The sequence below is a fragment of the Ixodes scapularis genome, unplaced genomic scaffold, assembly GCF_016920785.2.
Source record: "Ixodes scapularis isolate PalLabHiFi unplaced genomic scaffold, ASM1692078v2 PGA_scaffold0__279_contigs__length_252992795, whole genome shotgun sequence".
Taxonomy (NCBI): Eukaryota; Metazoa; Arthropoda; class Arachnida; order Ixodida; family Ixodidae; genus Ixodes; species Ixodes scapularis.
This window is the reverse complement of record NW_024609835.1, coordinates 173,557,512-173,584,700: the sequence shown is the minus strand read 5'-3', so window position 1 is coordinate 173,584,700 and position 27,189 is coordinate 173,557,512. Positions and strand designations below refer to the sequence as shown.

The window sequence follows — 27,189 nt, the reverse complement described above, 5'->3', positions numbered from 1 at the left end:
TGTTGTGGAAGCTACGTGCTCCTTTGGCCAGCAACACGCTCGTCACCCCACGGGTACTTCGAACGGCTCGGTTGTAACGCGCTGACGCTATTCAGAAGTTTTCGTAGCTCGTTTTCGCCGTCCCGCAAGGCCCTCCGCAACCCGCTACGATAGCGGGAACTCCCCAGTTAAGGCTACCGGCGCGCAGGCGCAGTAGCAACTTCTTCGTTGCGGGACGCTTAGCGGAGGGAGCAGCGCGGTCTACGAAAACTCCCGTGACAATAGGGAGTTTTCGTAGATCGTTTTCGCCGTCCCGCGAGGCTTTCCGCAACCCGCTACGATAGCGGGAACTCCACAGTCAAGGCTATAGGCGCGCAGGCGCAGTAGCAACTTCTTCGTTGCGGAACGCTTAGCGGAAGGGGCAACGCGGTCTACGAAAACTCCCTAATACCACAACGCTGACAACGCCACCAAGGTCAAAGATCATAACCATGCCAGCCTTGCTGCGTCACGAATGCGGGAAATCTTTTCTTTCTGTTTTTGTTTGCGTTGGATATCCCATGACGCATCGCGCTCTCAGTTCGCTTCTCTTCGAGCGCTTGCTCTAGTGCACCGTTTGGAACGAGAAATATAGTTAGTCATTCAAAATACAAACGTGCGATTATCATTTACGGTTATTGTACGTCATGCTCTAAAAAAAAGAAACCGCAACTGCTCGAAACCGAAACCGAAACTGGACTGCGGATGAAGAAGAAATATAGAGGAGAAAAATTGCGGAAGTCACGGGGCCGTGCTACTTCTTTTTCCCAACGAACCCACCAGAAAACAAACATGGCGGCTGAGTCCAGCTCGCGTCGCCTCGGCCAGGCCGCCCGAACTGGTGGCGCATTCAATTTAACAGATTTTCTTTTGCTTAATGCCCAATTTTATAGGTATTTGAACTGCGACGGTTAAAGGGATTGTCCGGTCGAAACCGGAAGTACTTAAGTTCTTGGGCTCGTTACGTCGAGGGAGCCTTCCTATAGACAAACGTCATTTTTATTTTGATATATGATCTCCCGTTATTAATTAAACCTTTCATGAGCTTACGTACGAAACTGCACCCCGAATTTCGCCAGTGTTAATGGCTGACATCCGGAGGTGCTGCGTGACGTCACAAAACGCAAATGTTTGTCGGGTGGTCGGGATAACAAGCTTTGGTCGATGGACGTCTTGTATTTTGTTTCGAATTATATAGTCTCCTAGGCAGTACACTACTGAAATACGGTTCTTTTAATGCGGTTCCCACGCACGGGGGATCGGTGGCCGAGTGGTTTAGCGCACACCAGCTCGGAGCACGTGGAGCGAAAGCTCGCGCTGCAGAGCCCAGGGATCCTGGGTTCGAGCCCCACCCCTGCCCGTTTCGATCTGGATGAGCATCGTACCGGCGTGCGGTCGTGTATCACTACTGCGTGGTGCACGTTAAAGACCCCAGGCTAGCGGTTGCACCGCACTGGCTAAATTTCTCATCTACAGCTGGGAGACTCGTCGCCCCTGCGAGGCAGACCAAGTTCTAGGCTGTATAAACACACACACAACCCAATTCCCAAGCACGTGCAAAAAAAAAGTCACGCCTTTTAGCAGGGTATTACTCGCAGACAGCCATCAGCTTCGAGCAAGCGTATGTTGTTTAGCGCAAACACAAGTGCGACGGACGCCGATTGAACAAGGGGCGCTTGCAAAGAAAAGGATGCAGCTTTCGCCTCTGAAGCGGCCCCTAGGTACACGAAGCGGCATCTGGGTACACATTTCGGCGGATCCACTAGATCGGTGATAAGACTGCGGGTCATTCCCTCAGAGGCGATGTCCGCGGGTCGAAGGCAAACGACGAACCGTTCAAATGCATGGCGTCACTTGACTTGGACGAGCTTGGTGAATCGTAGTCACGCTCCATTTTCCCACGCGGGTCAAACAGATGTCGGGCTGCACGCGTGCTAAATACAACTTCTGGTATCATTTCGAGATGGCCTAGCTGTTGGTTTCGGTTTTGCTGGATAATCAAGGTTTGTTCGATTCGGCCAGGAAGTACTGAACTATAGTCGGTTACAAGTCAAGAAGGTAGCGGCGAATGCCCCTCAAAGGGAATCTTTGCATTTCGACGATAGATTCGCGGCATCAGGATGATTTTCCGTCGGAAGTCACTGGCGGCAGTGCGCGGTCGGTATACCGGTCACCTCGAAGACAAAAGTCTGACGATAGCGTCTTGGACAAGACAGTTATCGACCGGAAATTTGGCGTCAAGTTGAAGCGAGAATTGGCAAAAATGCCGATTCTCGGCGTTTTTGCCAGGCCCGTTTGTGGGCGTCCACAGATACCAGCGGACAAAGCATGCAGTATTATGCTCAGCTAAAGGGACATGCGAGCGCCAACGCACTGAATCCCAGACCTCTGCAATGTATCGGAGTCGTCAATATGCATCCAAGAGCAACTGAAGGCGGGGACTATCAAGAGGGCAACACCTTTCCCGTATCTGTAAGTAAGAATATCAACACTGTGGATCTCCACATAGCATCAAAAAGAAAGCATCAAAAAGAAACAATTTACGTGAGCCAATATTTCAACACTCACCACAGGTAGCCAAACCTACGCGAGCAGGTGCCTAAAACGCTTTAAGAATAGCATAATCAAGCAAATTTCTACCCTCGGATATGATCTCCATTCCGCGTCCACCGCGGGTACGTTATTATTATAAATGAGAGGAAATGCAACCTACGTATCGGCGTTATTGTTAAACATCGCAGACATTTGAGCAAGAGCTGCGAAAAATGGCATCGCGAGCAGAGACGGACGAGGAGTGTCGTCTGCTATCGCCGTCTGCTCTTGTCGTCTGCTTCTGCACGGACGCTGAACTGAGTCCGGAGCCGTTGCAAGATTTTGAGGAACTGGGTCTGAACCCGTTCAGAACTGGGATGAATCGAACGCGCCAGTGCAGCGGTCGTGCAACTTCCGTTGAATCGAATGCACCAGTTCCTGCACTGCTGAACTAGTTCAACCAGTTCAGGCGAATCGAACAGACCTAAATTGACTGATCCGATTTGGGCGAAGAGTGGGTGGACGTAGTTTAATATCGTTGGCACAGCATCGCATCTCAGCTTAAAAGCCTTCTGTCCGCTTAGAACTCAGCTCGTAGCTCTCTTCTCTGAGATGATTGCTGTATAAGTGGGATCTCGATCTTGACGGGAACCCAGTCCCTACGCACGACGACGATCCATTTCGCGCGTCACTGCACGTCTCGCGGAAAAGTGTGGAACGTCATGTCTTGGCTCGCATGTGCTGCCCGGTGGTTGTGGCACCCAACCGCGCAACAAAAATCTCACCCAACCACGAAACAAGTTGAGCACAACAAAAAAAACGAAGCACGCTGAAGCGTTCACTCGCAGGCAAACGACGAGACAAAATGCTCGCTTTGTGTTTTGTGAGGTCAGAGCTTTAATGTGACCAACGAAAGCAGCGTTTACGCTAGAATGCGATTGGACCAGTGTAAATTCAATTGCTCACGCAGAGGGGCATATAAAATTCACATATTGCACGTACGATGCGTCTCGAGGCAATAACAATGATATTCAATTGTTTTCTCGAATACAAAATTTGACCGGACAATCCCTTTAAGTCTAGACGGTGCACACAAACTTGCAAAGCATAGTTTTGGTTTCCCCGCGTTTTTTTTTGTTCTTTTCATGTCAAACTTTCGTTTCGGAGATTTCGTTCAAAAACGAAACTATGGGCTCCGGAGAAACGGCAATAGACTCTAATCAGTTTTGATCAGCTAAGGAAAGCGGCGATGACCACAGAATTGTTCCACCGAGAGTAATTTTTAGCTAACTCGCATGCCTCGGCCACGCGACTTATCTGTCCGCGAAATCGAGCTTTTGTGCGAACAGCTCCAGTCGTCTGCTCGGTCAACAACACAGGCTGCAGGAAAATTACGAAAATTAAGCAAGCGCTTCTTGAGCCAAGGAGCATGTTAACCCGCTGGCGCCGCACTAAGCAGCTGATGCTCGTATTTTTATGCAGGTTTTAGTAGCAATCGAGAAGTCATTTTGACGAGCGGGTTATGTATTATATTACGTACAATTGGGGGGGGGGGGGGGGGTATTAATATATTCTTCGGGTTATATAAAGCGATATTAATATATTCTTCGGGTTGAAATATGAGCTTAGTTGACTAGCTGTCAAAAAATTTCTAGAAGTGGGGGGAGGTGGGTGGGGCATTGAAAATCGAGGAGTCGTTGCGAATTAAGGAGGTGCCTTCAGAGAGACAAGGGGGGGGGGGGGGGTGGTGCAGCCACCCTAGGTGGTGTGCGGGGAAATCACTACAGTGCAGGAAGCAGTCTAAGACATATACTTCCAAGCATTCGTTTCGCGTTGTTGCGTGGGTACTGGATCTAACTTTCAAAGCATTGATTTGACACCATGAAACTGCTTGCTGCACTGAAGCTGAAACTGAAGCTGCAGTGGGAACAAAATCTACAGTCCAAGAAGTGAACCCATGTCGCAGTATAGAGGTTTTTTGTGCGACACTGGGGACAATTACAAGCGAGTAGACACCGTGTCTACTCGCTCGTAATTGTCCCCAGTGTCGCGCAAAAAACCTCTATACTGCATCATGAACCAACTAGGCCAACAAGTTTTAATTGAACCCATGTCGTCTACTGGCGTCACTTCTTCGTTGTTGCCAGTAGAGACTTTCAGTTTGAAAAACACGGTGAGGACCGAAATGTTAAATTCATTAACTTCGCAAAAAAAAAAAAAAAGAAACACACAATATTTTCAGCTAATATTTGGGATACTATTTCAGCGATGATTGTTGGTGTGTTTAGCCAATTTTCAGGTAAATCAGGTACCATGAAGGAACCGCCGGAGTACCCCTTTAAGAGTGTTGAAGCTAGATCTGGACACTGCACCATTCGATTTGAACTACTGTTCGCATACCCTGATTACTTTCAACCTTGAATAGCTTCAGGAGTATAAACTTAAGTCCTCAGAAATCTTTGGTGCGACATGTTGGTGTCACTTGGTCACCGTTTTCAGCAAACCTTCATCGTCTATATCAAGCTGATGAGATAAAAAATGGCAGTGTATGATGACTATTGGCTAAAATGCTTTCTTCACTATGCGTTAGCGACCTGGTTACGGTATAATTGCAGCGGCATTGCAGGAACACTATGCTGAATCTGCCCATCACAAGTGTTTTGAAAGAACATTTTATTTTTAGTGTTTGGTTAAGCCCTGCGTTATAGAATATAACCGTCTTCTTTTGATTTTTGAGAGGCACTGACGAGACTGACAGAGAGGGTTGGCACATAATGCTTATCTGACGAGGAGTGCTTTGTTTAGATGCTGCACGTGTTCGGCAAGGCGGTGGAGGACTACGTCCGGTCGCACTTTGAGGGCGACCTGAGCCAGGCGAGCGAAGTGGACGCGATCTGGTGGGAGGCCAAGACGCACCTGAAGACGTGCAGCCTCCTGGCGTCGGGCTATCGCGCCGCCGCCATGGTGGCCGGCTTCGACCAGGAGCGCCAGGACCACGTCTACGAGCTGGGCAAGCACATCGCGCTCGCCTTCCAGGTGAGAACCGCACGTACTCACAAGTCGAGCTCGGGAAAAAAGCCATATTAATAAACAACTACCCAGTACTTTTTATTTATATTTGTTTCGCAAAGGAAATGTTTCTTTTCTGTTTGTTTAAGTACATTGTTTTGCTACCTGATCTGCTGCGTCAGTAGGCGTAGTTGGTGGCGGAACAGAAAAGCATTGACGGGTATTCTCTTTTAAAGGGGAGCTCGGCGGTCTTGAGGACTACGCTAACTAAGCACATTTTTGCAAAATCCTTTTAGGTTTACTCTTCCTGGCATTTTATTCATTACCTATATATTCGAAATAGCTATTGAGAAAACGGCGAGAAGTTATGCCAAAACCAAAATTCAAATTTTTCCGGCGCTCTCCCGCGGAGAGAGGTAACATATAGCACACTTTGCAAGTCGAGCAGACAGTCTACTAATGAAACACACTGTTTTCCGCATTATCTTTTGTTTTGCTGGCGTGAGCTTCCCAGCATTCATTTTTACCATGAGACTTCTTGTTAGTCATCGGGAACAAGCTGCACTGCTCCCATAATACATATGACGTCACACGCTTATTTCCATCTGTAAAGCGTCTTAGACCAGATTGCAAAATTCAATTATTCGCGAAAACAAACTATTTTCACTTGCAACGTGGGTTTCTATCTAAAATGTGTTTAAGCTATTTGAGGGCGAATCACCGACTATAAAAATTTCGCCGGAGCTGCCCTTTCACGCACAGTCGTGGTTTTTCTACATGAAAGGCAGTCACTATTCATTGGATCAGTATCTTTCTGACGATAATTGGAGTAGTTTCTTAGAGGATCGGTGCGTCGATTCATTTACGGATAAACCTTCTATTGCGATGGAAAGCATAAAATCGTTTATACCAAAAACGGTATCTCGTAAAAGTAACTAATCTTATGTTTCTCAAAGACAGAATTGCTTAAAGCGTAAGCTGCATTATTATCGACTGTGGTGAAAAACCGGACAACATGACCGGTACGGAACTTTTAGTCGATGTCGAGCGTCTGCCAAGCGACCTTATGAGCATGATAGGAAAGAACACGATAAGTTTATGAAAAAATTGTTAAACACACAGCCTCAGTGCGTTTGAAAGTTTGTAAAGAAAAAAAAAACATGGAAAATAATACTACCATTATCCTGCTGGACACAATGGCAATTTGTTTTCGGACCCCGTAGATATTTTTCCGAGTCATTTCAGTCCGTGTATCGGAGCAAATGATAACTTGTTGGTGAGCTCGGATATTAATAGCAGGGATTTTAGACAAATCGTTCCAATTAATTAAATTGAAATGATGAAGGGAATTACGAAATTGAAACCGAAGCTGCATCGGGAGTGGACGAAATTCATAGTTTTATAGTCAAAGGTTGCGCTCCACTGCTTTGCCAAGTGCTGCTTCACATATTTAGCTTTCCACTTTAATCTGGAATTTTGCGTTCTGCAATGTAAACGCTCTGTCGTAATTCAGAAGTTTATATGTAAGTTCACGAGGATCTGGAAAGGGCACTACTAAGGAGGCGTCACGCTGTTTGTTGAAACTGATAATGAATGAATGAATGAATGAATGAATGAATGAATGAATGAATGAATGAATGAATGAATGAATGAATGAATGGCAGTTGAGCTCGCCCTCGCATGTACTACGATACTTTGATGGTCAAAATTGAAGGGAACGACGGTTTCTGCCACTCACGCCCAGTATCTTGCTCGAGTTATGTGGTCAGTTATGTAACATCCACGCATTTGACATCTGTTAACACTAAAGCCGCAGTCTCAGTGTTTATACATCATCCAGATAGCAGGGTGCTCACTGCGCACATGAGAGAAGTATCTTCAGGCATGCATCAAGCATCTTCGAAGCATGTTTGCTTATGTTTGCTTCAAACATATTTGCAGGTTGGTTTTGCATAACCAATCTGACAGGAATGTCACACAAGACAGACACATGCCTTAGACAGTGTCTATAGATTGTCTTGTGTATGACGGTATTAGCAGTGTGACCAGGGCTTAAAAACGTCTTCGATAAAAAGTTTCTTTTTCGAAAATTATTATTAAAGAAAGCGAGCACCCTTGAAGCGTAAGGCCGCAAACAGGTATGAAGCTACCAGAAGTAAGCGGTTTGTCCCAGAAGTTAGCGTTTGACAGTCTTACAGACCTTCAGAGTATTAGCCCGAGCACTGCCCAAGGCGCTAGACTTTTCTTCTTCATTTTAACTCCAGAGGCCACGCTTGTTGCGTAAAAATAGCGCATGCAGTCCCGAAAAGTTTTCTAGAAAGCCGCGTTCATAATTAGTATTTATCGAGCTTTTTTAGGCTATTTACGATGTAGCCCTCCAGCACTCGTAGAACTTGTAACCAGGGTGAAAAAAAAAAAAAAAAAGCGCGAATATAAGATTTGATTGATTTAAATCGGACTTTATTATTTAAACAAAATTAATTTGAGTAAAATCATCGTAGCGAGAAAATAATGACTATTTATCACTACGTGTATCTTTAAACATGGTAGAAACATGGCAGATTGGTTGACCTATCCGTCTGATCACTGATCTGTGTATCTAAAGTACAGTTTAAATGAACCCGGCGTAATCGCGGAATGCTTTAATGATTACTTCTCGACTGTTTTTACCATTGACAACGGTGATTCCCCCTGTATGACAGATGCTGTCAGCTTTGACCCCCTGCCAGATATTAACATTTCGTACGAAGGCGTCTTATCTTATCTTCTAAACCTTGATACTAAGAAGGGTCCTGGGGTCGACGGCATTCCCAATGCTTTTTTTGTCCGCTATGCTGAGTGGTGTGCAAAGTTTTTACACGAACTTTTTGTAGAATCATTGTCCTCAGGAAAGTTGCCACATGACTGGAAGTCAGCCAAGGTCATTCCCATTCATAAAGATGGACCTCGCCAACTAGTTAGCAATTACAGGCCAATTTCTATTTTATGTTCGTGTTCGAAGCTTATGGAACACATTATCTTTAAACACATCATAAGCCACTTGGAGTTCAACCGGTTTTTTAGTCCCAACCAACATGGCTTTCGTAAAGGTCTGTCCACCACGACCCAGCTTATTGAAACGATTCATGAATTTAGTGCCTCTCTTAACCATACCGGGCAAATTGATGTAATATTTCTTGATCTATCTAAAGCATTTGACAAGGTGTCTCACATTAAGTTGCTTGTAAAACTGCAGTCCATCTTAAGTAATGATAATATAATTAACTGGTTACGAGGCTACCTAGAATCACGATCCCAGTTTGTTGAAATTAGCGGTTCTCGATCTTCATATGCTTCGGTAATATCAGGCGTTCCGCAAGGGTCCGTCCTTGGACCTCTCTTATTCCTGATTTTCATTAATGACATTACTCGTAACATCCCTGTGAAATTACGCTTGTTTGCTGATGACGCCATATTGTACACAGAAGTCCGTGATGTAAATGACCAAGTTCAACTTAATACTTGCCTTTGCAAAATTCAGGCATGGTGCTCGACCTGGCAAATGTCACTAAACCCCATAAAAAGTGTCTACATGCACATCACTCGCAAACGCAACCTCCTAACTTATCAGTACGCATTGCAGAGTCATATCCTTTCAGAAGTCTCGTCCTATAAGTACCTTGGAGTTCTAATTAGTAACGATTTATGTTGGAATGCTCATGTTAACTACATAGTGCGTAAGGCGCTGTCGAAACTGTGGTACTTGCGTCGAAATTTCAAACAAGCTAGTGTGGATATTAAACTGACCGCTTACAAGACATTTATTCGTTCTACTCTCGAATATGCTGCAATCGTATGGGATCCCTACACTGCACAAAATATTTCCTTACTTGAAAGTGTACAGAAAAGAGCACTCCGTTTTATTTTTAACAAATATGGTCGTCTTGACTCAGTCTCAGCCCTTTATGACCTTGCAGGCTTGCCTACATTGCAGCATAGACGTAAGGTGGACAGATTGAAGTTTATGTTCAGTCTAAGTTCCGGTCATGTAAACCTGGATAAAACTTTGTACATAACACCACTTGGGGTTCCTAGATATCCTTCCAGAAATCGAAATATCAGAGCCTTCGCCGAGTTTAGCTGCAGAATAGATGCTTTTAAGTACTCATTTTTTCCGCGAACGGTGAATGAGTGGAACAAGTTACCCGAGGAAATTGTTAATTCTTGCAGCTCGCCAGAATTTGTTAAACGCTTAAACAACTACCTTTAATTTTATTTTTCCGCTGCTCAGTGTGTGTTATGTTTAGGAGCTGTGATTGTGATATGTAGGCCCTATTCTTTTGTTTCTTTCTTGTGTACCTTGTTGCTCTATTATGATTGGCGTGGTTGATCTTTGTATTTATGCATTGAGCTGTATCTACATGAGAGCCCATTGTTCATTTTTTTTAGGCACTGTCGGCTGTTGGACTGTTGTTTTCTGTATATTTGAAGTGTTTCACTCCTACCATGTCTCCAAATTGGAGTATGTAGTATTTATAAATAAATAAATAAATAAACAACCTTTTTATAATGCAACCCCCATCATACTAGACGAAAAACTGCTTGTTTTTTTTTTTAAATAAGCTACAAAACTTTATTTGCTTCTTATTTCGCTTTCTGAATTGTTTGCACAGGACGTTAAGTAACTGACGAACAAAGTGCAAGGTACAAGGAAAGCTCAATGCTCCGATTTTTTCCGAAGAGCACTGCATTTTGCTCTTGTTCAGCCTGATATAAATTTTGCTTACTTGATTAAACTCTTTGTAGTAGTAATGAGTGGTAAGGCTGACCCGGACATTCACTGCGGTGGACGATGTCGATTTATATCGGCACATCTTACAAGGAGATGACCGTCCCGCGATTAACCCTAAGAAACTATCGCCCAGCCATTCACATATGTTTCCGTTTTTTTTTTTTTTTTAATCTTTTACCTTGAATTACTTTGAAATGTGTTCCCTGAAACGAAGTCTTCCTCGTACTACCTCTTGAGAGGTGTTCCCGTCCCATCTTAAAGGGATACTTCAACGAAATTTGAAATATTCCCGTCGTGTTCAAAAATAGGTCGAATATGATCCACAATATCCGTAAATGACAATCGCACGTTTGTATTTTGAGCCTGGGTAGCTGTATTTTTCGTTAGAAACGGCCCACTCTTGCAAGCGCTCGGAGAAGGCCCAGCTTAGAGCACGTGACATCCAGCGCAATCGTGACGTAGGTCGTCTCAAGACGAGCAAAGCTACGGCGAGGCTGACGTCCAGAGGATGGCCTAGTCGTTCCAGCCACCGAAGCGGCTGCTTTTGTACGAATTTTGAGTGACGGGTTAATCTTCTATAATCTTTTAGGGGGACAATAGCGACTTCTGCGACACACAAAAGGGATTCTCGGGAAGAGGGGAGTTCCTCCTTTCCCCCTTCTCTCGTCGTGGCCGGAGACGAGACAACCTCCGTCACTAGCTGTCAAGGTTCCTAGACGAGCATTACAAACGATGCGTTAGCGACACCCACCAGGTGCTCTTTGCTAATCGTTTAATTCGTTTTAAAATCCCTTTTTGAGACTTTTTTTAACAAGACATTGGTATGTTCCATGTGATACTGCTCTTTTGAACACATATAGACCAAAAAATGAACGCCGAAATTTCGTTGTAGTATCCCTTTAAAGGGCAACTCCACTCAAAAAGTCGACCCTATCGAAATGACTGATATCGCTTTAGGAGGGCAAAATGCGATCATACCCAAAATATTACGTCAAACCGACGCCGCGTTATCGATTAAAACCAATATTAAAAATGTTCTCCCGGCTCGGTTAGCGGCCCGAAAGCGGGTGAGGAACGCTGGCACCGGGTGAGCTAGTGAAGCAACACTGGGCAATGACGTAGTTCTAGTCCTACGCTCTCGTGCGGACGCCGCGAGCGCTTCGTTTCCCGTGGCATTCTGCGATTCTGCTGACGGCACGAGGTGTTTACCACATTATTTTGTGTTTCCCTGTTTTTATTAGCCTCCAGGCAGTTCCTTTAACTCCAGCATTGCTTCCGCGACAGCGCGGAGGAGAGCGAAGCGGTGCCGCTCGCTCACGCGCGCGTCGTGGAGCCGGAGAGACTCGCCGTACTCGCGTTGGGCAATGTCGAGCAGGATTTGTAGTGGCCTGGGTTGCACCAAAAACCCGGTGCGCAACCCGGAGCTGCGGTTCCACCAGTTCCCAAGAGACCGCAAGAGACGCAAGGTGTGGGTCGGTGCCGTTCGCCGGATAGACTTCGGAAGACCGTTGACTCTGAGCTCCAACGCGAAGCTCTGCTCCCAGCACTTTACGTCAGACACCTACACACGGGATCTGCGGCTGCTGACTGTTGCGGGTTTCTCCACGAAACATGCGTCTTTGAAGAACGATGCGGTGCCGTCGCTGTTCGCGTACCGTCCGCCGGCTGCTCCAACACGATCGGCCGGAGGCAGCAGGTCGCGGCTGATTTAACTAGCGTGCACATAAAGGCGCCTTAGCTTAGCAACTTAGACCACTTGTGGATAGATCTGTACATCTATTTCCCGTTATTTCGTTTTCTCTCGGACCGCGAGCAAAAAACAAATACAGTCACGCTGCGCCGGACCCGACCGCGTCATATTTATAGCAGTCGGATTCGCTTTTCGGCCGGCAAATTTATAAATACACACTAAAACTTACTACATTTGGTGCATATTAACAAAGTGAAGCGGTAAAAAAAGAAAATGTGCATCTAACCTTCTGTTTTGAAACTCCACGTGCGATTGAGCCGACCTTGTCGGCGCGTCGGCTGAGAAGCGCGGGACCAGAACTATAGTCAGTTACAGGTCAAGAAGGTAGCGGCAAATGCCCCTCAAAGGGAATCAGATATCCCTCCGCCACCTCCGCATCCAATAGCGTCCCACCGTTTCCTTGACGTCGCGGCCAACGCGCGAGGAGGGTCTTGCCTTTCTGTACATATTTGCTTTATTTTTCGACTTTGACTTAGCATTGTGGAAGCCACGAAAGGGAGATTAGAGTTCTCCCCCACCGACGGAAACAAATACGACTTTCGGGGATTAGCTTCCCCCCCCGATGGATACAAAGGCTGCTTTCAGGGGCTCGGTTCCCTCTCCGATGAATACAAAGGTCGCTTTCTTAAAAAGTGGGATCGGAGACAAGTGGGAATCCATTGAAGCGGAACAAGGAGCGTTTCCAGTGAACTCTTCTTTCGACTGCGGAGAGATTTGAAACGGGCGCATCACGCTTGTGGGAGGAGCTTCTCCTACCTTCTTGACTTGTAACCGACTATAGGTCATGCCGATGACGCGCCACTAGTATCAGTAGCGAGTTTTAGTAGCCCGTGTTTCCCGCTCCGCTAAGCCCCTCCGCTACCCGGAACTCTACAGCCAAGGCCATCGGCGCGCAGGCGCAGTGGCGGTTTCTTCGTAGCGGAGGGCTAGCGGAGCGGGAAACACGGTTTACTAAAACTCCCTAGTGTTACCAAGCTGCTTCAACCGGTAGTTTCGGTTTCGCCGTGCCGCGGGAACGATACTTGGATTCGCGATATCTACAAAACTATACACACTACCGAAAAACAAATTATATCTCGTGATTCAGGGCCGCCGGCTTCGACTAAACAGATCATAACCCAAAAATTGTAAGAATGGAGTGGAGTTGCCCTTTAATATCCAGAAGAAACCTTGAACGTTTAAAATAAAACAAAAACTCGCACCTTTTTTTGGCGGAGCAAAGCGCCGGCTCAGAGAGAAGACGTTTTTCTACCTCAGATTTTGTTTTCTTTTTCATCGAGTGGAAAAGCGCATTTTGCATTTGCATTATTTCAACATTTTCGTGCGTGGCTCTGTCGCCCCGTCTTCATCCTTTCCAGCCTCATCGAACACTGCCGCCTCTTCAGCCAAGCGACAGAGCCACCTCGCGGAAACATGCAACGCGTAGGCACCAGCGTAACACCTAGCGCTCGTCCTGTTCGCCTTCCTTTTTTTGTTCTCGTCTTTGTTAGAGCCTTTAAATTTTATAAGTCATGAACCAACTCGCCCGCTTCGCCACTTTAGCACCTAAGGCTCTGTTATACTCCGGCGTAGAGTGAAGTAAACGCAGTGAAGTGCAGAACACGCACGTTTCCTTGTCCAGCGAGCTGGAACTCGATATCTGCGTCCAATCCGTATTTGTGCGCCTTGCACTACGCCTCTTTTGCTACGCTCAGGTCGAACTACAATAGAGCCTTAACGGTGAACTGTTTAACGCTGAACGAGAGCCTCTGCCGTTGGTTACGCAGCAGTCGCGCCGATTGCTTTCGTTGCGAAAGCGAGTCGCTGCCGGTAGACACTGTGTGACCCGTGCCACAGACGATGTTTCTGCTGGTTGACTTTCCCTTTCCCAGGTGCCGTGAGCCCGTGATCCACGGTCGAGTTTTTTGTTCTGCGTTGCACGGAGGAAATTAAATATAAAAGCGGAACGCCTTCCTAGACGACCCTGTTTTGTTTTTGTACACCCCTTTCTTCTTCTTGTTTGACACTAACTGTTTTTTCTACTTTATTAAGCTCCAAATTGTTTAGCCTTCTCCTCCCCTCCCTATTATTGTAATGGACCCATCTGTTCGCCAATATCCTACTCTCCGGTCATCTGAGAAAATGGAGCAATAGAGTTCTTGACAGAAAGAGGAATGTAATAAATATATATGGTTGTCATTGTGCGTATTCATCAATGTCTTCATAGTTCAATTAAAAATAAAGCACGAAAGTATCTTGAAAGTAACTAAGTTACCATGACGAAGTAACTGTAGCTGTAACATGTTACTTTCATTTTTACGTAACTGTAACTGTAACTTGTGTACATGTTTGCCAAACTAGCTGTAACCTCAACTAATTACTTTTTTAAAAGTAACTTTCCCAAGAGTGCCAATTTACATGTGGCTGTGCCGCATCTTTTATTCTTTCAGACCTACCACGAGACGAAGCAGTTCCTCAGCACGTCTTATTCGTCCGGACTGAACTATGACCTCACAAGTCTCCCAATGGTCCTGCACATGGAAACTCACCCCAACTTGCTGCAGTCGGCGAAAGAGGGCAGGCTCCAGGAGCTCCAGTTTGCCCAGGTCAGTTTCTCTCTGGACTACATCAGTGAGAATCGGCATTCTTTGATGTTGTCTATGCTCATGCATCGTGGCAGCAGAGTCGGCTGTCTACTCTTTTTGGCGGATTTATTGTTCAAAATGTCTCTCCTCGCCGGCACCGAGTTGAAGGCGCGGAGACAACATATCATGAAAAAGGTGTAGCTTTTTTGGATATGGTGCATTTTCAACAATTCGGACTGACGGCGATTTTTTAATTTTTATTTGCGACGCAGATAGTTTTGCGGAGAATCTGCCCAATCTAAATATCGAACAAAAGCTCTTACCACTTGTACAAGTATCCTTACCGGCATTTTAAATTTTGTTACTTTTTAAACAGGCCTATTGTTGTCTAGGCCTTTTTTAAACCACTGATATAAGTAATGACTGTATGCATGCGGCAAAAGTATATAAATGTTCGCTAATGTTTTATCTTCGCCGTATCTGACATCCTTTTGCTTAAAAAGTTCCGCAGTCATAGTGGCGGATACTGGATAGCGAAGAACCGCCATTGCAATCTGCATTTTAGACTTCATTTCAGCGTTTTGTTGGGCCGGTCCAGCCGAAAACAACGTCTTTGCTGAGACGGTGACCGGCTGCTGGAAATCGGCTGGGGTTTCTCCCTGCCATGATGGGGTCGTTTATTGCTCAATGTTGCTTCTGCTTAATATGCCAAAGCTACTTTCATAGTTTACGATCATGTTCCGTTACTAATTCGAAGGCACTATGGCCACACTCTTCTATACCTCCTGGTTTGACTGGACTATGTTGGTTTCAATGAAGATACTCCTTTTTTGTTCCTTTCTGAAATCAAGCTTAATTTCTTTCCGGTAAAGAGATCGACGTGCTTGTTAGAAAAAGCTTATCTCCTTTTATGTCATTTTTTTATGCTGGAAGAATAATGGACTAAATATTGACACGTTCAAGAACGGAACTTAATTTAGATCAGTGAATAAATAAGCGAATACTGAAGACTCCATCGAAACTGCAACTACACTAATGAAAGTGATGCCTCAACATACTACTTAAGGCATCTTTTTTTTTTCTCGAACACATGACATCAAGCTGTCGCCATAAATATTTATAAAAACAAACAAGCAACAACACTTCATAAGTATTTTGTGTGGTAGCCGTGTGCTGCACCGCAGATTTCTGCGCGTTAACATTAAAGGGGCGGAGCAACCAGTTTCGGAATCTGCTAAATTAATTGCGGGATTTGTTCTATGCCAGCTATAGAGGCTTTACACACGCGCCAGATTACAGCCGCCATTACTGAGATTCGTTTGTCTTAATGAGAAGTCGAGCCAATGAGGCGAGCGTTGTCAAACCTCTACAAAGGCCATTGCTAGGGAGAAGGACAAAATCGAATCTAAGACAATTAAAAAGTTTACTCCAACTTAACACAACCTAAATAGTATTTTTCTGCGCTAAAAAAAAAAAAAAAGAGCGTTGCGTTAATGGTAAACTGTAGAACTCCTTTAGTCGGTGACAGTAGGTCCTCCGCCTCGAGCGCGAGCTTTCTGACTTTAATACGCACGCGCAACCACAGCCCGGCGGAAAACTATGAGCTCTTGCAGGAGGCGGTGCATGTTCATAACTCCTCACCGACTGTAGAACGCTCGAACTGTTTTTCTTGCTACTGTCCACCGCCACGTGACGTGCACCCAGGTCCCATCAAGCCCTTTGAATGGGAGACCCTCGAGGTTGTACGTGAAAATACAGTTTCGATTTGTATAGCTCGGGAACGCGACAGAACAGCACACCACTAAACAGCACGTGACAAAACAGCACGTGACAAAACGGCACGTGACAAAACCGCGCGGTCAAAAAGCACGCGACAAAACAGCACGCGTCAAAACAGCACGCGTCAAAACAGCACGCGTCAAAACAGCACGCGTCAAAACAGCACGCGTCAAAACAGCACGCGTCAAAACAGCACGCGTCAAAACAGCACGCGTCAAAACGGCACGCGACAAAACGGCACGGCGACAAAACGGCACGGCGACAAAACGGCACGGCGACAAAACGGCACGGCGACAAAACGGCACGGCGACAAAACGGCACGGCGACAAAACGGCACGGCGACAAAACGGCACGGCGACAAAACGGCACGGCGACAAAACGGCACACATAAAAATAGCACGCGACAAAACATTACAGCGTCAAAACGGCACAGCGACAAAAGAGCACGTGCCAAAATAGCGCGGCGTCAAAACAGCACAGCGACAAAACAGCATGCATGTAGCAACTTCGAGTGCGCTCTTCACCTCTCTCTGCGTGAATAATTTCGAACCTCCTTGACCCTTTCAGTTTTCGGCGCTAGGTTATAAAGTATGTGGGCGTACTTGAAGAGATTGGGTAGTTAGAGGTGATATCTTCACGTCGATGTTGGCCACGTTGTCTGGTCTTTTTTGTAGGACCAGCGAAAGCGGAAAAGTTATTGGGAAAAAGACATCCCTCAGTTCAAGTTATGAACCGTCTGGTTTGCGGTGGTCCGGTAAGGTTCCGTAGTACTCGTCGTTTCGTAATTACCACCCAAGCGTAAAACGCACCCCCCCCCCCCCCAAAAAAAAAAAAAAAAAAAAAGAAAAGAGGAATGCGGGAGATGCGCCGATTACAGATGCATTGATAGAACAACCGGTAAGATACGGTGACTTTAATGTCGAGCGTATTCAAGGTGTACCACGGTTCATTCGCCGTGAATAAAATGTCCAGAAAACACGCGGCTGCAGCTTGCAGGCGAGAAGTCGTATTCAATTAAATTCACAGATGATTTCCGACGAAGGCCTCGATCGAGCGGAAACCGGTGAAGCAGAAACATGCCACAGCCTCAAAGCTGGTGCCGTACAGCATGGGCTGAGCACACTGTTGCCGCACACGCTTTCTGTTTTTTTTTTGTTTTTTTTAGCAACTAACGACAACACTATCCCGTCCAATTATTTGGTTTTTTTTTTGTTTTTTTTTGTGGACGACATTGCCAGCGAATTTGCGCGTCAAAATTAGCAGAAATGCTCGCGAATACGCAACAGCGGGGGCTTCGGTACTGCCCACGGAGCCCCCCTGTGCTCATCGAGTATACTCCCCACTCCGTACTTGCTCCCAAGAAAACGGATTTGACAAATTGGCCCTCGACGAGTTGGCTTTCGACCGAATTGGCTTAAACCTTCCATTTCTTTACAGCGCCTACTCTGAGACATACACTTTTTTAACTACATGCGCTATATTTAGTGTGCAGCGTTTTCGGCTTAAACCGAATAAAAGCGGTAAAAGTACGCCAAATTAATTTTTGCAAATTCGGTTTTAACTGAAAAAGGTCAGTATTTTCGAGTGAGTTCGGAGAGGCAAGAAGGGGGGGTATGACTCATTACTGACCGTATGCCACTTCCTTTCGCAGTTTTCAGCTTTTCTCCGAGATCGGTTCGACGTTCAACAAAAGCTCCGGGGGCCCAGGGGTCTTCAGGATGAAATCTGGGTTTTTCAGCTGATATGAATTTGTGTGACAAATTCTTTGTTCAAAGAAGATAGTTTATTCGTGAACTGAACAATGAAAATCATTGACGTCCGTAAATGCCGCATATTTTTACCACCCCTAGCTTCCGTCTACTAGGGGAGGGCATATATACTGTTGTTTTATTGCCGTTTCTGTGGTAGGCGCATATTTACCACCCCTCGCAGTGGTAAAATGGGGAAAAACGCATTAAGTACAATGGTTGCAAATTTCTGAATTTCGATATGTGCCTCTCCGACCGAAGTGGTAGTGAAGCTCATGTTCGCCCAGTGTACGTACAAATACGAGCACACGACGATGTCAGATCACGATAGGGTCCCAGTGCGCCTGGCAGAACAGGTCACGTCGGCTGCCGCAGACAGCAACAAATAAGAAAATCAATACCTGGTTGACTCACAATACATTTTAAACAAACGCTTTTAAATACTGCATTTTCGTCAATAAACCGAAAAGAACCGAGAAGTTTATGAGTCTACAAATATTCACCGCAATAAACCGAACACTTCTGTTTGGAATAAAAACCGAAAAAGATACGCCGAATTTTAAAATAATAAAAATTTGAAAACGCCAAATCCTAGCTATATTGTGAATGTCCTGTTTTGACATAGTGCTGTTTTAACGCCGTTCTCTTCTGTCGCTGTGCCCTCTTGACGCTGTGCTGTTTTGACGCTGTGCTGTTTTGACGCTGTGCTGTTTTGACACCGTGCTGTTTTGGCACCGTGCTGTTTTGGCACGTGCTCTTCTGTCGCTGTGCTCCTCTGCCGCTGTGCCCTTTTGACGCTGTGCCCTTTTGACGCTGTGCTGTTTTGACGCTTGCTATTTTGACGCGTGCTGTTTTGTCGTCGTCCTGTTTTGACGTGGTGCTGTGTTGACGCGGTGCTGTTTTGACGCGTGCTGTTGTGATCGTGCTGTTTTGTCGCGTGCTGTTTTGTCATGGTACCGTATAGCACACATGACGTGTGCCTAAGGTCGCGTACTCCTGGAAATTCGAAGTAATTAAGAAAACTGCAATTTAGGCCTTGCCGTTGTCTTCTCTTCAAGATTAGCACGTTCAAACGGGAAGTGATACCTGTCTCTTGAAAATCAAAACTTAGTTAAAAGAAAAGCAATAAAAAAATAATAAAAAAAGACATGATTCAGTTTTGAGATATCCCTCCATCAGTGGTCACAAACAAAAATTTTTGTTTTATTCTCATACTTTCCAAAAACAGTCAGTTTCTCATTTATGGTAAGGTTTTGATATGGGCTGGTAGGTAGTAGTTGTACATAATGGGGATAAACAGCTAAAAAAAAGGCGGACGGTGATTAAGAGACACGCATGACAGGACAAGATTTGTTATGTCGTGTATGTTTCTTAATCGCTGTCTCCATTTTCTGAGCGGTTTATACCCATTATGTACTTTACTTATCAATCTTCCCTTTCTTCCTTGACCGCCAAGGTGCACTCCGAGATCATGACTGGCGACTCCCTGGAAAGGGTGCAAGTCATGCTGGGCTACTACATCCAGGAAGCCCAACTGCTGACCGAAAAACTCGGACCCTCCGAAGCCGCCACCTCATTGATCGGCATCGTGAACAGCTTGCGTGATCTATGAGCGCAAATAGTTCCAGCTCGCGGTTTGGTCGTTGCTTCCTGAAACCGAATGCTTTAATGTGTACAGTTAATTATTGTTCCTAATTGTCAAAGATTGTTACACTCTAAGAAATCCCTGTGTGTCTATTTACCCGCAAGACACTCAAAGAGCCAATCTCTACGTTCTACGAAATCAGCTCAGCAAGTGAGGAGGCGGAACATCCGTTTAGGCCTAAAAATGAAGTCTGCACTGTGGCCTTATGCAATGCAAAGCGTCATGCTTGCACTGCGTAATGCCACAGCGTAGACTTAATTTTTGAAGTCTAAACAGATGTTCCGCCTCATCATTCACTGAGATGATTTCGTGAATCACAGAGATTGGCTCTTCGAGTGTTTTCCAGGTAAGTAGACGTGCAGGCATTTCTTAGTGTACAAACGTTGCAGGGTTACGATGCACTCAGAGCAGGGAAATGGCACAGGCAAGGTTAAATGCCATGGGAAGTCTAGCTCGCGCTTACAACCGCACTGCGTGAAGAAGGTTGATATTGCATAACGTTGCTGTGATGACTTCGACCTTGCCATAGGTCCTGGAGTTGTGTGAGTATATGTACATATCACTTGCTGAGAGGTGCCTTTGGCGCGACGAGTTTACATTTATTTTTATATCAAATATGGTGAGCAGTCATGTGCTGCAACCATGTTTCTTTTTAAACACGCTTTTTATAATTGCCTTCTTTAATAGTAAATTTTAGTGCGATGTTTTACGTACTTTGCGCATCATGAACAAGGATTATACAATTTTGTTCAATTTGGTCATACAAGAAAAATAAAAAAAACCCACAGAAAATGTTTGTAGACTTGTTTGGTGTATCCGGTCGACAGGAAATGAGAAGTCTATGACGATGACTACATCCGATTGTAAATCATATTGTCCCTCCTTTCGGTTAGACAACGTAGTTGTACCAAATATCATCTAAAATATCCGAAGAAATTTTGATAAAAGCTGATTTGCCTTAAACCTGGTTTAATAGACCGATCTCACCAAACGTTCGGCGCATGCGCGGGGCAGCCATAACTTTAGTTCACAGGAGGCATTCGGCAGTGCACGAGAGTGTTCGTACCAACGTTGTTCGTACCCTGCACGCGCAGAGCTCCACCGAGGTTGTCGCACGCGCAGATAGACTAAAGCTCTATCGATGCATCGCGGCATCGGTGGCGTAGTTAGACTGGCTGGTGAGATCGGTCTATACACCGATAAAATTAGCTGAACTAGATATTCTAATAATAACTTAATATACACATATGTCGCCAAGTTATTAAATTTTAAAGTTTTAAACATCACAGTTTTTTTAACGAACTGAAAGGCCCTATTGCAGCAATGAAAAAAGTCATGACACATGTTGCAATAGATTTGTTTCAAAATTTGAAGCGCCCCATCACGGCGAAATACCACGCAATGCACTCTGAGAACTAGTTGGCCGCTCAGTTTCGGTTTCGATTGAGCAGCTTCAGCATTGACCGAGTCCGCTGCTTGCGTTTTTAATTACCCGGTCTTCCAGGAACGTACAATATCAAAGCACTCTTGAGCGATATATAATGAAGATTGGAACACTTTTCTTGGTTCCCAACATGCCGAATTTTGTGCGTGCGTATGCAAACATAGCAAGACGTGGCTTAGTGAAGTTACTCCGCGATTTTATCTTTTAGCTCAATTTTTACATTCCTTGTTATACCAGTAAACGACAATTGAAATTATGTCACTTTAAGCCCTACACGTATTTTGTTTGCCAAACGTTCACTTGTTACTTCACTGAGCGAAAAACAAGCCGCATGCACACAGGATACTCACAGATGACCGCAACGTTGGCGCATGAACTTTTAAGGAGATCCAATACAATCGCCCTCGTTACTGCACAGAATTTACTATGAAATCTTTCTCATGACATTGATATATATCCCACTCAAATTTTATACTGATAAACGATATTATAGAAGTTTTCGCCTATGCTGAGAACGGCTAGCTACGACGGACGCCTTCACAAAGCGTCCCGTACTCCTTGCTAATGAGAGAAATACGGACCTTCAGCAGCCAAGTCCTACGCAGTTAGCAGCCCGACTTTTTGAGAAAGAGCGAGACCTGCATGAAAGGACGTGCCTTAGCGTGGATGAAGGGTGCAGCCTCCTTGAAGTTTGCCTCAGAAGCCACCTACTTCAGCTTTCAAGAAAACTTCTTCAGCCAGGCCAGCGAACCCCAAGGGTTCCGTCTTGATCCCTACAGCTAATCTGACAATAGATGCCATTAAACAAAGGGCACTACAGTCATTCGCTGCAAGCCCCAAAGTGTTCGTGCGCTACGTGGATGATTTCTTCTGTATCATCAAAACGTCAGAGGTTAGCAACTTTCTGAAACATCTAAACTCCGTCGAACCGTCCATTCAGTTCACAGCAGAACGCAAAAAGACCACAACTTGCCATTCCTTGATTTGCTTTTCAAGCGACAAGGAGATCTGACGTTTGCGCTATACAGAAAACCAATCTACAATGGACGTTACCTAGCTGATTATCCTGACCAATGCTAAGAACATCTGCTCCTCAGAGACGGACAAAAGAAAAAAAAAACAAAAAAAAACAAGAAGGAGTCATTGCCGACCTAAAAAAGAACGGCTACACACGCGGCTTCATCGATCGTGTGGCCCGCCGTCGAAATCATGGTCTCCAAAACTTGCAGCCTTAAAATAGTACGCAATCTCGCCGGAAAACCCACATGTGCATTCCTTACATAAAGGGGACAAGGGAAGCGTTGGCGCATACATTGGCGAAAGAAGGTATTTAGGTGGCCTACACGCCGGTATTAACGCTTGGGCGCCCGATAACACGATCCAAAAACCGCCCTCCTAAAGAAAAAGCACAAGAGGTTGTACACCAAATTCAGTGACCTGAAGGCTTACATCGGCGATACAAAAGAGCCTCCATCAAAGAATTCTGTAACACAAGAATGATGTGCGAAAATTTGACCTCGAGCGGAGTGCTGTTGCAGAGCACTGACAACGACTACCGTAACGATTTTGACAACACCATAATAATGAGCGCTGAAACCAACATCCGCAACGACTTCTCATAGAATCCTGGCATATTCAGACTACACCAGTAGATATGAATAGGTCGACAGGCACTTTACCATCGGCGTATGTCAACTGGCTAGAGCGATTGAAGAAAAAGTGAGTGAAACAAACGACACTACCGTAGTTGAAGAAAAAAAAAAAAAAGCTGCTGCTCATCACGTGAAATGTTCGAGTCAGGGGGGACATCAGTCTCCCCTGATAAAAAAACCGAATCGGTTTTGAAACGTCCGGCTCCTAACTGTTTAGGGCTTGGTAAATGAAGGTCCGTATTTCTCATTTTTGATCCAACCAAACTGAGTTAGGTCAAACAAGTTTACGTTTGCTCCTCGCTATGCCTTTTTGAACGAGCCTTACCGATGCCGAATAAATAAAATGCTTAAATGAACCAGTTGCTACATCACGGGAAATAAGCGCTGAAGGAACACAGACCAAGAGTAGAATAACGACACAGGGCGCGCTCTGAACTGAATTTATTAGCAAAAAACGGAAAAACGTATATACCAACTTGAGCACACCATCAGACATTACACGTCTCGTTAGTCCCAGCCCAGCCCACGTCGTAAATATTCAAAATCATCCGTAGATAGAGACAGAGAAGTATCGCTAATGCAGTTTTCACCCCTACTCTTAATCTCAAATGCCTCATGAAGCTCTCTTGACACTTTGTTTTTGTACTTTGGCAAAATTCTAGTGCTGTCAAATGACGGGGCGCAAGAGCATCTACTGCAATGTACAGCCAAATGCTCTGACGTTGCGGTTCTAGTTGAAGCGGCGTGCTCGCGGGCCCGATCATTGATACATCTCCTAGTTTGTCCTATATAGCTTAAACCACGCGTCATTGAGATCTCGTAAACGACGCCGGTTGTGCATTCAGTGTGTCTATTCTTATGCTTGGTATTGCACGGGTCTGTTATCGGTTGGGGGTCATTGATTCTCCTGCATGATCGCGACATTTTGTTAGGCGCTGAAGACAAGACCAAGACATCGTAACGCCCGGCCACCTTTTTAAGATTATATGAGATACCGTGCATATATGGGATCACCACAGGCCGAATGTTACTCTTTTGGCGTGATGGTTTCTGTGTCCCCTTGAACGTCTTTATAAGCTCCAAGCCACTTCGACCAATGAGCTCGTTTGGAAACCCCCTTTTCGCAGACAGTCTGCTTGTCTAACAAAACTATCCTGGGCGCTATGCAGGCAAGACTTTCCGAGAGACCCCTCCGGACACGAGCTCGCGATGCCTCTCTTCACGAGCTTAGAGTGGCACGAATCAAAGTGAAGGATCCCCTTCTTAGACCTAGGGGAGTACTCCCAGCAAATATGCTCACCAAGAAAGCTGAGCTTGAATTACATAAACCCGTCTTTAGGTGTCTTCTGAGTAAATGACAATCCGTGGCAGCAAGAATTAAATACCTTTAGCCTCTAGAATTTCGGCAAAGTACAAAAACAAAGTGTCACGCGAGCTTCATGACGAATTTGAGATCAGGAGTGGACGTGAAATATGCATTAGCGATGCTTCTCTGACTCTATCCACAGATGAGTTTGAATATTTAAAAACGTGGGCCTGGCGGGGACTTACGCGACGTGTTATGTATGATGCATGGTGTGCTCCCGTTGGTATATAAGTTTGTTCGTTCTTTCCTAATAAATTCAGTTAAGAGTGCGCCCTGTTTCGTTGCTATTCTACTCTTGGTCCGTGTTCCTTCGGCGCTTATTTCCCACGACGCCCAAAGTATATGTATGAACGGTGGATGTGAAATTAACTTGGCATACTGAGTCAGAAAGAAAGCAAACATATATCGAATCTTATGACCGTTAGCAACCGTCAAATGCGCTTGGAATCCTTTAGTTCGTTTGGCACACCGGATACGGGTTCACGGCCGTATTTGTGCCGTTAGGGGAATGGTGCGACATTCTTATCGCAAGTACTCAACTGTTGCTTTCTTAAAGACAATTTGTATATGCGAATGTGCTTATATAATTGTTGGATAACTTTATGCGCACGCGCAATATTGAATTCGTAGAATGCAAGCCGGTGGGGCTTCGTATCATGCAGTGGTGCGGGTCGGTACATCTGTTAGAGATAGGAAGTGTGATCGATTTATGATTTTAAATGGTGTCTCATAGTTTGAACTCGCGTACTCTGGTGTATCAAAAAAAAAAGAGTAATTGCAAAGAGGTAATATCGTCAATGGACGCACCAAACAGGTAACAAACTTGCTGACCAGCAACACTAATGCAATGGTGAGAGCTCAGTGTGTGCTTCTTGATTGTTACAGCGTGGTGACTCCTATATAAGCAACATCCTCGAGCTTCGCAGCGTGAAGATTCCCAGCACTGGCTCGCCCACATACCTCGGAATGCCAACAGGAAGGCTCTAGTACAAAAATACAACAAGATGCGTCACGACAATCTTTACGTATGATTCGTGTTTTTGCTGAAGCTTCAAGGTCGGACCATTTAGGTTAGTTTAGAGACAAAAAAAAAAAAAAAATAAAGCGCTCGAGACAAAGAAAGGTGAGATAACGGCTCTTTCTGGGCCACGCTCTGTGCAAGACCTCTTATCGACGCGTCGATGGAATTCGAAATCATGCAACTCTTCTCCCTGGCCAACTGTTCCTAGAATACAACGAACGTTGTGTTGCATGCAGTGATTTATGGAAGTAGTATATTGAGAGAGAGAGAGAGAGAGAGAAAACTTTAATAAACAATTAGTTTGGCTCTTCCGAGGCGAGAGGAGCTCTCATTCCAGGGCACCTGTAGCTGTCGCTGCGGCACGGGCCCGCGAGACCAGATTACGCTGGTCGTCCGGATCCCAGCTGGACAGCGCAGCTTCCCACTGCTCGGCGTTTGGGTTTGGAACTGGGGGGGCAGCCTGAATCCTAGGGCATGCCCACGTGATGTGATATAGTGAAGCCTTTTCGGTGCACAGGGGACATTTGTTTGTGGGGTATACTGTAGAGTATATTGAGCAGTATAGCTTTTTCACGAAGGGTTGCAATACAACAAGTTTAGTGGTGTGAAATGACTGCTATAAAAACTCAATCGGCCTGAACAAAAAAAAAAAAAAAAAAAGAAAGAAAATATCCGTCATAATTTGTTTTTTTTTTACTGCTCGCTTGACCCGTAATTTTTACAGGTGTCACGCCACTAAAGAGCTCGGGAAAATTTGAATGGTTTTTGGGGAATTCTATTCAGTTACCGTTTTCTCTTTGAATTTAGAAATAGTCAATATTCCGTTGAGAAAATGTAGTTAGTTTGGGTAGGTTAGCAAACCACCGGCACTCTCCTCTAACTGGCATTCATAATTGGAATACATCAAAATATGCAAAGCGTTTTCTTAAAAGAAAGGAACTTGGCAACAAAAGCGGGGGTCTCCTTGTCCAAACAATAAAAGGTTCAACGAAAGGTATGGAACGACCACACTGACAAAGCTAATATTCTACCGCAATCACTTCAGAAAAAAAAATCTCACAGAAGCCCTTGCCTTTTTTGCTATTTGATAGTAAAAATCTAGCACATATCTACACTCACTGCCACCTCAAGAACCGAACTAAAACGAGTACGGCTGCTGCCGGAGCGTTTTCAGTTTCCTTCAATGAAACGGCTCCGTTACAAAGCTGCACCACTCTCTGTCGGACGGTAGTCGGCTCAATTTAATACTGAACCAAATCCGGGCTTACATTACCGCGCACTCTATAGTCAGTGGCAGGTTAAAGGCCGTCGACCAGACTCAAGATTCTGCAAGGCAGAGGATCGTCTTCACCATGGGGGAGGAGGTAACAGTGGACAGGGTAGAAGGGGGGAGAAGAGGAAGCGAGGGAAAAGTGGAAAGCGCGAACTGGTCGCCGGTCTTTAAAAAAAAAAAAAGCAAAAAAAGCAGCAAATGCCCCACGAAGAGACAGCTACGCGAGCCAATTGGGTCCAAGCATTTTCGTGACGTCACGATTATGCAAATCATTCTCGTTGTTCTTCGAACGAATATTTTCAACATGGCAGAGTCGAACTAGCAACCAGACACCAAACTCCTCGCAGCGAGTATCCTGCTCTTTGCTAAGGTATTTTACGTACTCAAGATTACACCGCAAAATGTTAACGGCAGTGGCTTTCGTCCGCAGTAGTTTTTGTGCGACGACGTGAGCGTCCAGCGATGATATCGCCATCGAAAAGTTCGAGGCGGGCGCAAGGCTTAGCACCGCTGGGACTCAGCGCCCGACGTCGTCTGCTTTTCTTTTTTCTTTTCCCTCTTCGTTGGGTTTCTGGAGCTCCCGCAGCCACATGTTGCTTCTAGAGATGCTGCCGGTA

General features: G+C 45.3%; 1 protein-coding gene across 1 annotated transcript in view; it reads left to right on the top strand.

Annotated features, from left to right (window-relative positions):
* The window catches only part of LOC120838399 (all trans-polyprenyl-diphosphate synthase PDSS2-like), a 69,918-nt gene extending 50,135 nt beyond the window's left edge, over window positions 1-19,783 (top strand). Inside the window, exons 3-5 of the mRNA XM_040500248.1 lie at window positions 5,356-5,586; window positions 14,510-14,665; window positions 19,628-19,783. Coding sequence (XP_040356182.1) covers window positions 5,356-5,586; window positions 14,510-14,665; window positions 19,628-19,783 — 543 coding nt within the window. The remainder of the gene's footprint in view (window positions 1-5,355; window positions 5,587-14,509; window positions 14,666-19,627) is intronic.
* The last annotated feature ends 7,406 nt before the right edge of the window (window positions 19,784-27,189 follow it).